At 28.4% G+C, this 13,635-nt stretch overlaps 2 protein-coding genes across 6 annotated transcripts in view; both read left to right on the top strand.

Moving 5' to 3' along the window:
• The window catches only part of LOC141451384 (caspase-1-like), a 41,518-nt gene extending 33,460 nt beyond the window's left edge, over nucleotides 1-8,058 (top strand). For all 3 annotated transcript variants that reach the window (XM_074122709.1, XM_074122710.1, XM_074122708.1), the window contains exon 9: nucleotides 1,232-8,058. In XM_074122709.1, the coding sequence (XP_073978810.1) occupies nucleotides 1,232-1,470 (239 nt within the window). In that variant the 3' untranslated portion in view covers nucleotides 1,471-8,058. The remainder of the gene's footprint in view (nucleotides 1-1,231) is intronic.
• Nucleotides 8,059-8,993: 935 nt separating this feature from the next.
• LOC141451389 (uncharacterized) lies at nucleotides 8,994-12,680 on the top strand. 3 transcript variants are annotated; one of them, XM_074122716.1, is made up of 3 exons: nucleotides 8,994-9,609; nucleotides 11,149-11,349; nucleotides 12,438-12,680. In XM_074122716.1, exons 1-3 carry the CDS (start codon nucleotides 9,498-9,500, stop codon nucleotides 12,443-12,445), a joined length of 321 nt encoding a protein of 106 aa, XP_073978817.1. In that variant the 5' UTR covers nucleotides 8,994-9,497; the 3' UTR covers nucleotides 12,446-12,680. The 3 variants fall into 3 exon arrangements, 1 of the variants encoding a protein (XP_073978817.1); XR_012456733.1 differs by lacking the exon at nucleotides 8,994-9,609 and adding an exon at nucleotides 9,626-10,080 and having other exon boundaries at nucleotides 10,466-11,349; XR_012456734.1 differs by lacking the exon at nucleotides 8,994-9,609 and adding an exon at nucleotides 9,630-10,080.
• The last annotated feature ends 955 nt before the right edge of the window (nucleotides 12,681-13,635 follow it).

The raw sequence follows: 13,635 nt of genomic DNA, 5'->3' as shown, positions 1-13,635 counted from the left end.
CTGTAAAATCCTATCACCTGATAGGACGCTGAGGTTACGTAGAATTCCTGCTGATAATACCTGACCTCACATTGAATTATTTTCTTTTGTAATTATTCTTAAGAATGACGTATTTGTTGCAAAACCTACCACCTTCGAGTCGGTGATACTAACAATTATGTTGTTTACTCAACATTAAACAAGTTCAAAAGAAGTTTAGTACCGTGGTGTTATGATGCGTTCTATAATACGTGATCAGAGTGCTAACATTGCTTACGAATGAATATAGGTAACAAATTTCTTTACGAAGTTTTAACTCATATACCTAATTGGTAGTGGAACGTTAAACCCAGCCTGTAAAAAAATAAGCGATTACTTTACTAAACTGATATAACTATTTGTGAATGCTATTGCAAATGTTGCTAACGTGGTTTAACCAGGGCGGAGTAGCAGATATTGCCACATGGTTATACCAGGGCAGAGTTTCAGATAATGCGAAATATTTTGTGGTCACATAATTGATTTCGGAGATAAAGTCCGCATTAATTGAAGTTACTTATTTGTTAGTTCCATTTAACTTTGCTTTTGATTTAGAAATGTTGAAGGAAATGAAATAACACTTAGCATTCAAGGTAAATTTTGCATCCAACTTGTGACTTTCTCAGTGCTAAGTATAAGTTTTTAAACGGCAAGCAGTGCAAATAAATGTTCAAGTCAACCGTGTACAGTTGTGCTCACTGTGTTTTATCACACTTGAGGTCGAAAAGTACTAGAATAGTGAGTATTCTTAGTTTTGTTCAACAAATCGCTCTTAGAGAGAGATGGAAAAAGAGACTACTTTCTAAAACCGGTTGTTTTTAAAAAATAAAACTACTGTTTGAGAGGGCCGGGGACCTCAAACGTGTATTTCCATGTAATCCTATACATCTCGGTGTCAAAATTTTGTTAGCGTCAAAAAATGTTTGGACGATTTTTAAGATTTCGAAAATTATATTAACAATTAAAGGCGCCACGGTAGACGAGCAGTTAGAAGGTAGGCCCGCAAAGCTAAGATGTGTAGTGGTACTGGATTCAATTCCCGGTCTAGGCCTTGGATTTTATTCAAGATTTATATGAGAAATTTATAATAAAATACATGATTTTGTCGCCTCCCTCTACGACACCTAATTCGGTAATTGGACGTAAAGCCAGTCTGAAAAAATAAGTATTACTTTACTTTTATTTAATAATTAGATCATTATTTCTATTTCAGGATTCTATTCATGGCGTAATCCAGAGAACGGTACATGGTTCATCCAGACATTATGCCGCGTATTAAGTGAACGTCATGAAACTACTGATGTGTTGAAAATGATGACGATGGTATGTCGCTCAGTGGCCGTTGATTATGAATCATATAATGATAGGTTTATAGAACAACATCAACAGAAACAAGTGCCAAGCGTAAACTCTACCCTGATAAGAGATATATATTTCAGACCTAAAGTGTGACGTAGAATACTAGAATTAAGATGGATTAAGCTCCTCATCTTTCCTGTACAAAATTACCTTTTTCTATTTGTTTTTTGTTTTCTTTATTTCTATTCCAACTTAGGAGAGTTAAATAGTACATCGCGATGCAATTCCATCGTTATATAAAAACATATTACTAAAGATAGTATTATACATAAAACAAGTCTAAAAGCTAGATAGCGAAAAAATGCTCTCCTATGTCCGAATAACTAATGAATTTTATTTTATATTCAAAAATTATTACTAGAAACCAGAAATCCATCACGTATTCCATTAAAATCAAGATAGAAATTACTAATAGAATTTTCTGTTCATAACTAAAAAAAAAATAATACAAAATAATAGCCACAAAATGATTAAATGAATCAAAATGAATGTAATACATAGGCGTTTAAAAAATACTCTCTTTTTGATCTAAATTCACTTCAAAAACCATAGAAAAATGATTTTATGTACATCTAAGTTTACTAAATGTTTATAAAATTGTCTTATTTTTTGAAACATATTTGCTATAACTCCCTACTTTTATTTAATTTTTTTAAAAGTCTATTATAAATAAAGAATAACATTACCAAATTTCAATTGTAATGAATTATTTAAAAGGATAAATAAAAAATTTAAACGGTGGCCCCAACACTTATTTTTATTAGGTTTTAACCTAATTTCTCAAATTTCAATTTAACCATTTTTAAGCTTCTTTTTTTTTCTAAAAGACGTTAAAAATTTATGCCAAAATGTCAACTTTAAAGCTTGTCACGTTTTAGAAGTGAATTAAGTTATTCATTGTTTATAGTTTCGAGTAAATTATTTTTATTTCCAAACTAATGAGCAAGTCCAAATTACCTTAAAAATTTGCCATTCAGTTATGAATATTAGCAAATTTATTTATTTTCTTTATTTTATTTTCTTTTAGTCTAAGGTTAGTATGAATTTTTCTACTTATAATAAAATTGAATCGAGCAAGTATTTGATCCATTGTATCGAATTTATAGAACAATTATAATAAATATTGTTTATAGGATATTAAGGCAGCCATATAAGGCAGCGTAGTATCTGCTTTAGTTAAAAAAAAAAAAATTGTTTATTATTTCGGTTATTTATTAGTTTTATAGAGGATTATTATATATTATATAAAAATTAATAAATGAATATATTTTTAATAATGCCTGTCGTGATAACCTTTGTCTTTCATAAATCTTGTTCCTCCCTTTTGGATTTAAATTTATATCATGTATTTATTTGTTTTATATATTCTGTTGATGTTTATTATATACTTTGTGAAATAAATTTAAAAAATACGAAAGGAATTTTGGAACATGATGACAAAATAAACACTATATAAGACATTTAAAAATAGATCAAATGTTGGTAACAAAAATGCTCTACATAAGAGATTTAAAGTATTGTCTTTTAAAATAGTAATTATTACCATTAGATGAAAGACTTAGTTTTTCTTAAATTTATTTAGGAAATATAAATAATTTATGAAATTAAACTTTTGATCTCTGTTACTAGTGGAATGGTTTCTGTGATTTGAAAAGAAGGGAAAAAAAAGTTCTCTTTTAAAATGTCACAATCACAAAACATCCGATGAAACAAGAGAACAGCAATATAAACTGACGAACTAGCAGAGAAGAATCTTGCTTCCTACTTGAATTCAAGCTTGTAGCTAACATCATCTTTCCTTTTTTCTTATTAAAAAAAGGGAAAAAGGTTTTATGACGTTTAGGGAAAGAAAAGTGTGTAATCACAATAATTTAACCGTCCACCATCATGCTTGGCACAATAATAATTGACTAAAGCTGATTATAAGTAATTCCACTATTCGTAATTCGTAGGCCGACCCCCATTGCTACAGGGATTAGGGTTGAAAACTGCAGCCTCATTTCTATTTCTAATGCTTAATTTAAAATAATTTGGATGAAGATAATTCTTGTCTGGTAGCCCATTTTACCAGCAGCTCCAGATTATTGAGAAACTTGCAGGGATTTGCAATATTTTCAAAGTTATCCTTATAGATGTACTTTCACAGTTACCTCAGCGATGATATTTTTGATTGGTACAAAACTAATTTTTCTACCGCCCCTAAACTGACATTTAAAAATGGAAGGTAAGAAAATAAGTGTTCACGGCTGGAAAAATCGCAGAATGGTTCATTCTGCTTACAGCTCGTTCGGTTCAAATCCCCGCAGTAATTTCCCGGAATGTTTTTTCACTCAGAGAAACATTGTAATTTTTCCCCACCTGGCCTAGAGAAACAAATCTCCATTCCCTTGCGCAGGTATAAATTGTTTTTTCCTAATCAATACACGTTCAGTGCATACTTGCAATATCTTATTTTATTTTTTGTCGAGTCTTGACGTAGGGCGGAAATAGTATCTTCAGAATAAATATTCTGAAAATCGGACAGTATTTATACTGTAATGAAAATATTATCAGAACTTGATTTTCTCTGCGAATTCGATAGTTACTCTGGCAAAAATAACTCCCCATTTTGATGGTAATTAAGTTCAATAAGAGGGAAAAATAATTGAGATAAATACTTTTTATTGTTAATAATTCTAAAACATGTAGTTTTGTTTTCACACATAATGTGTAATATTTACACACAATATGTTGAAAGTGTTCGTCCCTGTAGGTATGGGCGATCAAAAGCCTTAGAACAGAAGCGTGTTTACGTATTGAATGTCGCGAAGAGGTTGCTTAAGGGAGCTTCGCTCGACCTTCACATTTTTCGCGGTTTTTTCCGTTTGTTGTCGCCCAATGATTTTTTTTTTATGCTTAAAAAGCATATAAGTATCTAACGAATTTCCTCCGACTCGCTTCCCCAATTTCACAAAACCTGAGCACCAACCTCCAAATAAGAAATTTTTCGAGTCCTAGAAATTTAGTAAATAAGTTTCGGAGGAGGGTCATATAACATTTCTATGTTTCTATTGGATTCATACAACTAGTTCTTCGGAAACGAAAAGTTGCCATAGACAATAGAGAACAAGTGGGAAGAAATTCTTTCTCTGGCATTTCTTCTTGTTACTAATTTTATATTCTTTATAAACCAAACAAAATGCTTTTGTGATCATGATATTTTAATTGGGGACTGTACCGCTTTGTAGTATATTAGGTGTGTTTTGTTTTTTCTAAACTTTTTTAAAATTTTTTACTAATTTCAAAATAAAAGCTTAAAATATATGCGCCATATATTAAATGATCTCAATAAAAAAGTAAAATTGAAATATTTAAAGGGATCTTTAAAAATAAAAATTTATATTGTGGTTTAAAGAGAAAATATGAAATGGTAAATATATTTATACCATTTTTAAGGAGAAATGCTCAAAAAATTTCTTTCAGTTAAAGCTTTTTTTTTCGAGTTTTTGTCGAAAAATAATAAATTAAGTCATTTGTTGACTTCTTTTACTTTTGCCATTCACCTAAATTATACGATATAATTTATGTTTATTTTCTTCTTATAAAAGATTGATTAATATTATATATATCGTTATAGAGTTATTCAAAAATTTTTATTTGCTTATATGTTTATTACATTGTCTTGTACATAAATTTGGTTCTTTTTTATTATTATTTTAAATTAAAAGAAACTAGGTGTAGTGTTTTTAAAAGACATTAGCTAAGAAAACTTCTAATCACATTTTCTTCTTTATTTTATTTTTCTGTCGTTGTGTAACAGTTTCGTTTTTATTGTAACATTATATCCATGTTTCAATTACGAAATGTGAATTGTAGTCAAAAAATAGTACATGAAATATTCTTAGATTAGGTGATTTCATTTTTCATGTTCAAAATTGCAGCAAGGCTACAGAACTGTCATATTTTATATCTATTCATTATAAAAGTAAAATTTTTTCTTCTAATTTTAGATCGTAATACTTTCTCTAATTTCTTGAGAGAATGTTTAACGAAAAGAATAATGTAACAAGAAATAGTTGGCCATAATAGTTGTAAACGAAACGTTTGTCTTTCATAAAAGCACTGCCAAAAAATTAAGATTAAATTTCAATTATTATTTTTATACATATGACCAGACATTATGTACTGTTTGGATGTTTGTAAAAAGGGATTAAATAGTTTTTATTTTCTCCAGAGAGAAAAAATGTGCTTTTATAATATCAATAATTATATAATAACTGTAAAATCAATAATTGATAATTTGAATATTTCTTCCAAAAATTTTATTTAACTCTACTTTGTAATATTGATCGTAGTTTTTAAAATATTATTTCGAATGCCAATCAGTTAATTTGAATTGTCATTTTATTTTCTTCCTTTTTACATTTTTTAAATTGTTCTTATATATAATGTTCTGTGCGGTTATGTGTATATATTAATTTTTGTGCTATGGATTAAATAAAGTTTTATCAAGAAATTCGTAATATTTCCTTATTTATTTTTAAGGGAAGGCAACAAGCAACTTCTGAGAGCTGCCGATATTGCTGCGCACTAGTGTGTTTACGTTGTTCTGGTGTTTTAATTAATTCAGGTAGTTCTGAGAAGTTCTGATATGAAATACACTTCCCATTTTTTTCTAGGTTTTTTTTTATCCCTTTGATTGACTAATAAATGCCAGTTGATTTTCATTTTTTACAATATGGAATTGACGCGCTTCATTCTAGAGTACTTACTCTAGTTCATTTAAAAACTTATCTCTACCTTTACTGAATTTGTTGCAGTTATCATATAGACGTATAGGTCGACTACAAAAGTAATAATTGATTAATTTTAAACTGGCAATAAAAACTGAAATAAACTTATTGAGTTCAATGAAGAGATGTTAAATTTAAATATGAGAAGCGTCTCAACGCAATATGAATGAAATAAATTCTTAAATTTTGTACGAGAGAACTCACTTGGATTTGATTTGTATCTTAATGACGTGTATTTGCACATAAAGTATAACGATTCAATTTTTGGAAGGGATTTTCATATTCATCTTCAATCTCAGATGCCACCAATGCTGGGGAATCAGGTTAATTCAAAATGAAAAAGAAATTAAGATTTTAAGACGAACTACAAAATAACACATTCAATGTGGATGAGAATTAGTAAGATTTATACCATCTTGCAATAAATGTGAATTAAATTTAAGTTACTAATGAAGTGCTCTTTTCTATTATCCAGTCAAAGCCATCTAAAAAAACAAAATTAACTATATCGAATGCGTTATTTAAAGTAGGTAATTACGGTCCAAATAAAGAGAGAGTTGAGCAAAGTTTACTGTATCACTATAATACAAAAAATGAAATAAAAAGCGTGACTATTTTAGTATTTTGCTTGTTTATTATTGTTGAAGATTTTCCAGATTTTAATATTTTAGAATTATTTATTAAGAAATATTACATATTTAGGTATATTTATCAATATTTATGATAGTCTCTTTTAATTTTCAATATTTCCTAGTACAAATGAACTTGGTCTAATTCAGTGTTTTGTGCTTATATAAGCGGGCCCCTCATTTAAAATACCTTTAAAAACAAATTCATTCTTACTTGAGACTTAAATAGGTACAAGGTTTCATTAATTTTATTTCACTATTTTTAAAAAAATGTTTGGCTCATTTACATTTTAAAATGAAAATATTTTAATTAAAATATTAATATCACACAACACCATATGAGATTTTGTAACCATGTATGTAACCTTCCCTAGTTAGCAAGTGTAGTGTGTGTCGGAAACAGTTGCAAGTGGGGGACACCAACAAATCTGTATTTAAACTGATTAATTATCGATCGTCTGATAATTGATAAAAGTACAAAACCTATTAGGGATTCAACAAATAGTGCCGTACAGTGGACAAAATGAGGGATACACTTTTCATTCCCGTAAAATAAATAATACATAGTGATATTTTGAAATAGGCAGTTTTTAAGATATTATTTAAAAATTAATGCTTTCTTCTATTACAAACAAACTCCTCTAAATGGAAAAGAGATTTTAGGGAAAGTAACTTTTTTCTTAAATTGTTTATATATTTTTTAGTTGATTATTTTAACTGGATTACACCTTATCAATGGTTTCCATTATTTTGGTTACAAAGTCTATCTTCGTCTATTCTCTGGTTACAAATAAAATTTTCTAACCACTTTGCCTGTGGAAATGACCTTCAGATAGTTTTATCCATTATTTAATGCGATGAAGTTTTACCACAAAAACTAATACTTTTTTTGGTTATTAATCTTTTCCTTTGAATCCGTACATAAAACCGTTAATACTAAAGTATCGTCTGCAAAACTGTTCATCAAATTAAGTAAAAAAGTAAAAGTCATTGCATTATAGACATAAATTTAAAAAATAGAAATTATTAATAGTTTTGTCATGAATCAATTATTTAATAAGTGTATTACGTAAAGAGTAATAAAACGAATTCTTTGTTTTATAATATACTTAACTTTAGGAATTCATATTGTAAAGTTATGTTTTATGATATGTAAAAAAATAAAAACTAAATAAAATGTATTATTTAGTAGCAAAATAAAGAAAAACCTTGTTTTTTTAAAAAAAAATATAATTAAAATGCAAATAGCAATGCTTAAAAAACTATAATATTTAATAAAATTGACGAGATTTGAATAAAAAACATCAAAAATCAAAATTAGTTGTAAAAAAAATCGTCAGAGAGCGTAAAATATCGAAAAAGTTAAAAAAATAAAAAATTAGTTGTAAAAAAATTCGTCAGGGAGCGTAAAATATTGAAAAAGTTAAAAAATAAAAAATTAGTCCTAAATAAATTCGTCAGAGAGCGTAAAATATTGAAAAAGTTAAAAAATAAAAAATTAGTTCTAAATAAATTCGTCAGACAGCACTGCTGCGCCAATATATATTAGTTAACAAAAAAAATTCTCTTCAGTACGACTTTAGTGATGTGGGGGGGGATACATCGCGCCTTTGCTCCAAACAAACATTCTTCACCTTTCTTCTTAAGAATCATGATCTAGAGATTTGATTAGGGTGATGAAAGTATCACACTCAATATACACGTCGTCACATCTTATAAATTGTATCAAAGTAACTTAAAAAATTATTCTTCCCACCCTCCCTCCCTGCAAAATTAATTTACCTATATAGCCTGGATGTACTTTTGGACACTCGACAAGGAAGATTCTTTTTTGTATTTTTCTCAACATAAAACAATTTATTTTAGCTCACTTCCGGTATCATTAATTACCACTTACGTAATGCCATCTAACTGCCATAATGACTTGTTTAATAAAAACAGAGAAAGGGTAATTAATTGTAATAGTAATGAAAATTAGTAACAAATCAATTTTAGTTTATGCTGTCCCTCCCAGGAAGCGGTACAATCACTGTTTATACTAGCATTTTTCCAAAACCATTCGTATATTCTTAATTATCTTTGAAGATTAATATAATATTATCAATTATTTTTGTTTTATTTTTATATTTTTCATATTAATACAGAGTAGAAAGGAAAAATAAATATAAATATAATGTTTTTAACTAATTTGTTTTTTATTTTTTTTAAATTATTTATACAATTTTTTTATAAGTTTATATAAAACAAACATGTTTCAAATTTTCAACTTATAATTTTGCGAATAAATGAATCCTATTTAACAATAACATTTTTCAGAGAATACATGCAACTTTTAAGATGAAATTCTTACATTAGATTTATTAAATAATATCACATATATATAATAATTTCTTTTAATTTTACTATATTTCTAAGTACAAATGAACTTGATATAATGCAGTCTTCTGCTTACATAAGAGCGCCCCCTCATATAAAATACAATTCTAAGAAATTATTAAAATTAAAAAAATTAAGCAAGCTTAAATACATACTAAGTTTCATTAATTTTATTTTACTATTTTTCCAAAAATGATTTACAGATCATTTACATATTCATATCTTACACACCAACACCATGTGATATCTTATAACCATGTATGTAACCTTCCTCAGTTAGCAAGTATAGAGTGAGTCGGAAACATAGTAGTAAGTTGGATAAACCAACCAATATGTTTTTAAAATGATTAATTATCGTTTTATAAGTGATAAAAGTACACAACTTATTAGGGATTCAACAAATAGTGCACTACAATGGGACAAAATCAGCGATACACGATACACTTTTCATTCAGGTAAATAAATATATTTATAAATATTAATGCTTAAATTTCTCAAGTACGTTTGCTAGTCGCCTCGTTCCATTTTGGTAGTTGTGTAAAGCCCTCCCTCCTGTAAAAAGAGCCATTACCACTTTGCTACTGTGTTGAACACAAAGTTACATGGGATTAGAGATTTTTCTTTCTTGTCTTATTGTGATTATTTAATACTCTCCCAAAAAATCATGATGTAGTGTAATGGTTAGGGAGATGTCGCTTTGACTGTCGGAAAGCAACTATTGTCCTCACCCTACTCCACCAAGTTGCAGCCTAGTAATGCTCAGCTTTCATCTGGAAATGATTATCTCTATGGACCCTACTTCTCATCCAGCAACCGAAAATGTTAGGTGATTCTCATTAAACCTATTCTGGAGAATGAAGAAGTCAAGGAAATCTCTACTTACCTCGAATAGAAATGACGGAGGTGACAGGCTTTTGGAGAATTAAGTAAGAAAATATTTATTTCTCATTAGTTCTTAAGACTTATTATTACTGAAGCTCTACTCCTTTCTATGATTGCCAACAAACGTGATAATATAAGTTAAATTCTTTTTAACAGAAAAAACTTTTATCTATGACAAGAGCATATTCTTAGTTAAAAAGCTAAAAATGACAAAATAATACCTAGATCACTACTAGCGGAATAATTGTGAACTGTAAATTGTTATATAGTTTCAAATTCTGCCGCTAGATTGTGCGGGCATGTCAGTTTTTATATTTTTATTATATCTATCTTTTCAAATCACTTGTGACTATGATATCTATTCTCTGTTGTATTTCAAATATGTATTCTTTTCTAGTTTTTCAAGTAATTTAGGTTGGTTAATTTTAGCTAGTGAAAAATCCATACTGCGGTTCAATCTTCGATCCCATGTTACCACTAACGTCTTCTACATCACGAAGGTTTACATTTTGAGTTTTTCTCTCAAACAAAATGATGGCCTATATTTCTAGATGAGTGAACATTCCATTGTTATATTTTTGGGTAGTAAATACCCTTACTTAAACCTTTTATTGTGTTTATATTATTAGAATTCATTTTTATATACGACGTAAATAACTGCAAACATGTTAATTGCCATTTTATTTGTTAAATCTTTGAAAATAAACTATTTCAATACATTTGAACGAATCTTGTTATAAGTCTCAGTTTCATCTCTATTTTGCGTCTTCATGGCTTACTTATTCAGTAAGTAAAATTAACTTTTCTTTCAACTAAGTGACCTAGCCAGTTAGTAACTATTTTATTTATATTTTCATTAAATGACTGTTAAATTATGTAAGATTCGACAATAGAGTAATTAATACCACTTTCATTCGAGATTTTTCTTTCTTGTCTTAATGATTATTATTTAGTGGATTAGGTTTTATCATTAACAAAAACCTTTAAGTTAAAATATATATATTTATTTACGTCCTATAATTTACATGGACATAGTTTTTATAATGTATTATTAAAGAAATGTACATATAAATTAATGAAATACAAAAGGAAACGTAAATATTTGCCACCAGATAGGAGTGCTGTAACCTCCCTATATGTACCAAGTAGCAGCCTAGTAATGCTGAGCTTTCATCTGGAAATGATTATCTCTGTGGACCCTACTTCATATCCAACCGAAAATATTAGGAGATTCTCATTAAACCTATTCTGGAGAATGAAGAAGTCAAGGAAATCTCTACTTACCTCTCTGCCTGTGTGGGATTGTTTTTCAGGTAGTCTTATCTATTATTTTATACGTTCTATGAATTGCAACATAAACTAATCGTATTTTTTTTTAAAATTATCTTTTCCTTTGAAACAGAATAAATAACGTTTTTATTTTTGTAAAACTGAATCAAAGCCAACAAAAGGTATTATTTAGTTATAATAGGTAATATGCATGTTTATGTTGCCATCTTGCATGAATTTTTTACTTTTATATAAAGAAAAAAATGATCTAGTAGGAGAATGAAAAAAAACCTTTGATTTTTTTTAAACAAAATATTTATTTGCATCTCTATTCTTTTACATATTCAATAATAAGAAAAAAATATATATTTCAATTAATAAAATGCAAAAAGAAGTGCTAAAAAAGGTTAAAAATAACAAAAAAGAGAAATAAAGAATTAGTTCCAAAAAAATCCGTCAGAGGGCGCCACCTATCAGCTGTTTGTTAGAAAGTAGATAACAGTGCTGTAGCCTTCCCTATATATACGGCAACAGAGGAAATTTTCGTCAGTACGACTTGAGTGATGCAGGGGGGAAGGTCGCTCTGTCGCTCCAAACAAAACTATCTTATCTAGTCTAGTCTAACATTCATCACCTCTCTCCCAAAGAATCATGATGGGTCGGGAGATGTTGTCGCTTCGACGGTTCTCCCCGCCCTGCCCCACCCTTCCAGCGAACTTAGTTATATAGCCTCCCAGAGCAAGATGGCGGCAGTCAACTCACCTGATCGCCAGTGCCCACCAGATCGCCCAGCTGTTCAGTTGCTCTAGCACACTCTCACGACTCTGCCAGCCATTTTTAACCTTCTCTCAAGGTTTTCTTTTTTACTTCTACCACTCTCTAGACCCTGTAACCTTCCTTTTAGGTTATCCTTTTTATTTTTTCGCATTTTCTTCATCAATTTCAAATATTAATAAAATATTATTAATTTTTTCTTTTTCATATTAATTAACACATTAAATAGAAAAATAAATTAAATAATTTTTCAAGACTTTTTTTAGCAACAAAATTACACTTTTTTTAATATGCAATTTTTTAATTTTGATAAAAACATGCATATTACGTACAATAACAACTTACTTTTTTTTTATAGATTCCTAACCAATGTATGTTGAGATTGATGTTTCACGTCTTTTTCACTTAGGCTTCCATTGATGAACAGTTTTGCAGCCAGTACTCTGGGAATCACCAGCATTGATTCTGAAAAGCATTATTTATTGTAATTTAAACAATTAAAATGTTTAGTGAGTTTTACCTAGCATTAAGCAGCTAAAGAAAAACATCTGTAACAAGTTGATGTATATTATATAAGTTAAATAAAGAAAACTGTAATTAACCTAAAGAATTGACTTTTTTTAAAAAAAACCTAAATCTTTTCATTCAATGATAATGAAATAAATTTCCATAAAACACACTTAGTCCTTTAGAATAAAATTAATTTGATTGGAAAAATAAAATAACACATATAATCTAAGAACATTATTATGGAATTATTTCTATGAAAATGAATTAAAAAATTATAAGCTAATCACGACTAAGGCCAATGATGAACACTAAAAACTTTTACTAACGGCTAAATTAGTCGTTGCACTCGAGCAGTTTGCATGCATTAGCTACAAATGAACAAACAAATTAAATATAATAACTACATACTTGTTTTATTCATTGATTCCTAACAAAATGTATTATGGATAGATGTTTTACGTCTTTTTCACTTGGCTTCCATTGATAAACAGTTTTGCAGCCTGTACTCTAGTATCAGCGGTGTTTACTAAGTTTGATCTTGAATTAGAAGTTTGAGAAAAACAACTGTAACAATTGGTAAAGTATTATCCATAAAAATTAAATAACTGTTGATTGTAATTGAATTAAAACATTGATATATAGATTAAAATAATTTATTTAAGAACTTAAACCTGTATATTTAATGAAAATGAATTTAAAAATCATCAGCTCGACTAAATATAGCTTTAAGTAATTGGAAAATGATACAGAATTAACACGCACGTTTGATGTTTAATATTTAATCCAAATTGAAACAACAAAAATATTAAACTTCTTTTTCAGATACAAAGGAAAAGATTTAAATAATATTTTTAAAAAAATTTAGTTTTTTGTTTCATTACTTTAATCGTTCAATTGGCTCTACCATTATTACAAGTGTTACCCCAATATAAGAAATATTGTTGTAGAAGTAGTAGACTGTATTACTGCTGAATTCCGCGAAAGTAAAAGTAAATTTTTTCTAACATGAATAAACCTGCACTCTGGAGAGCATAAATGCGAAAAAT

This window comes from Rhodnius prolixus, unplaced genomic scaffold (genome assembly GCF_049639745.1).
Source record: "Rhodnius prolixus isolate KJV_2025 unplaced genomic scaffold, Rpr scaffold_8, whole genome shotgun sequence".
Classification (NCBI taxonomy): domain Eukaryota; kingdom Metazoa; phylum Arthropoda; class Insecta; order Hemiptera; family Reduviidae; genus Rhodnius; species Rhodnius prolixus.
The sequence above is the reverse complement of the archived record's forward strand: the minus strand, read 5'-3'. Positions and strand labels throughout refer to the sequence as shown.

Coding starts and splice junctions, on each gene's coding strand:
- LOC141451389 (XM_074122716.1), top strand. CDS start 9,498: ATGATTAATTATCGTTTTATAAGTGATAAAAGTACACAACTTATTAGG. Junction 9,610..11,148: donor ACGATACACTTTTCATTCAG/GTAAATAAATAT, acceptor ATTTGCCACCAG/ATAGGAGTGCTGTAACCTCC.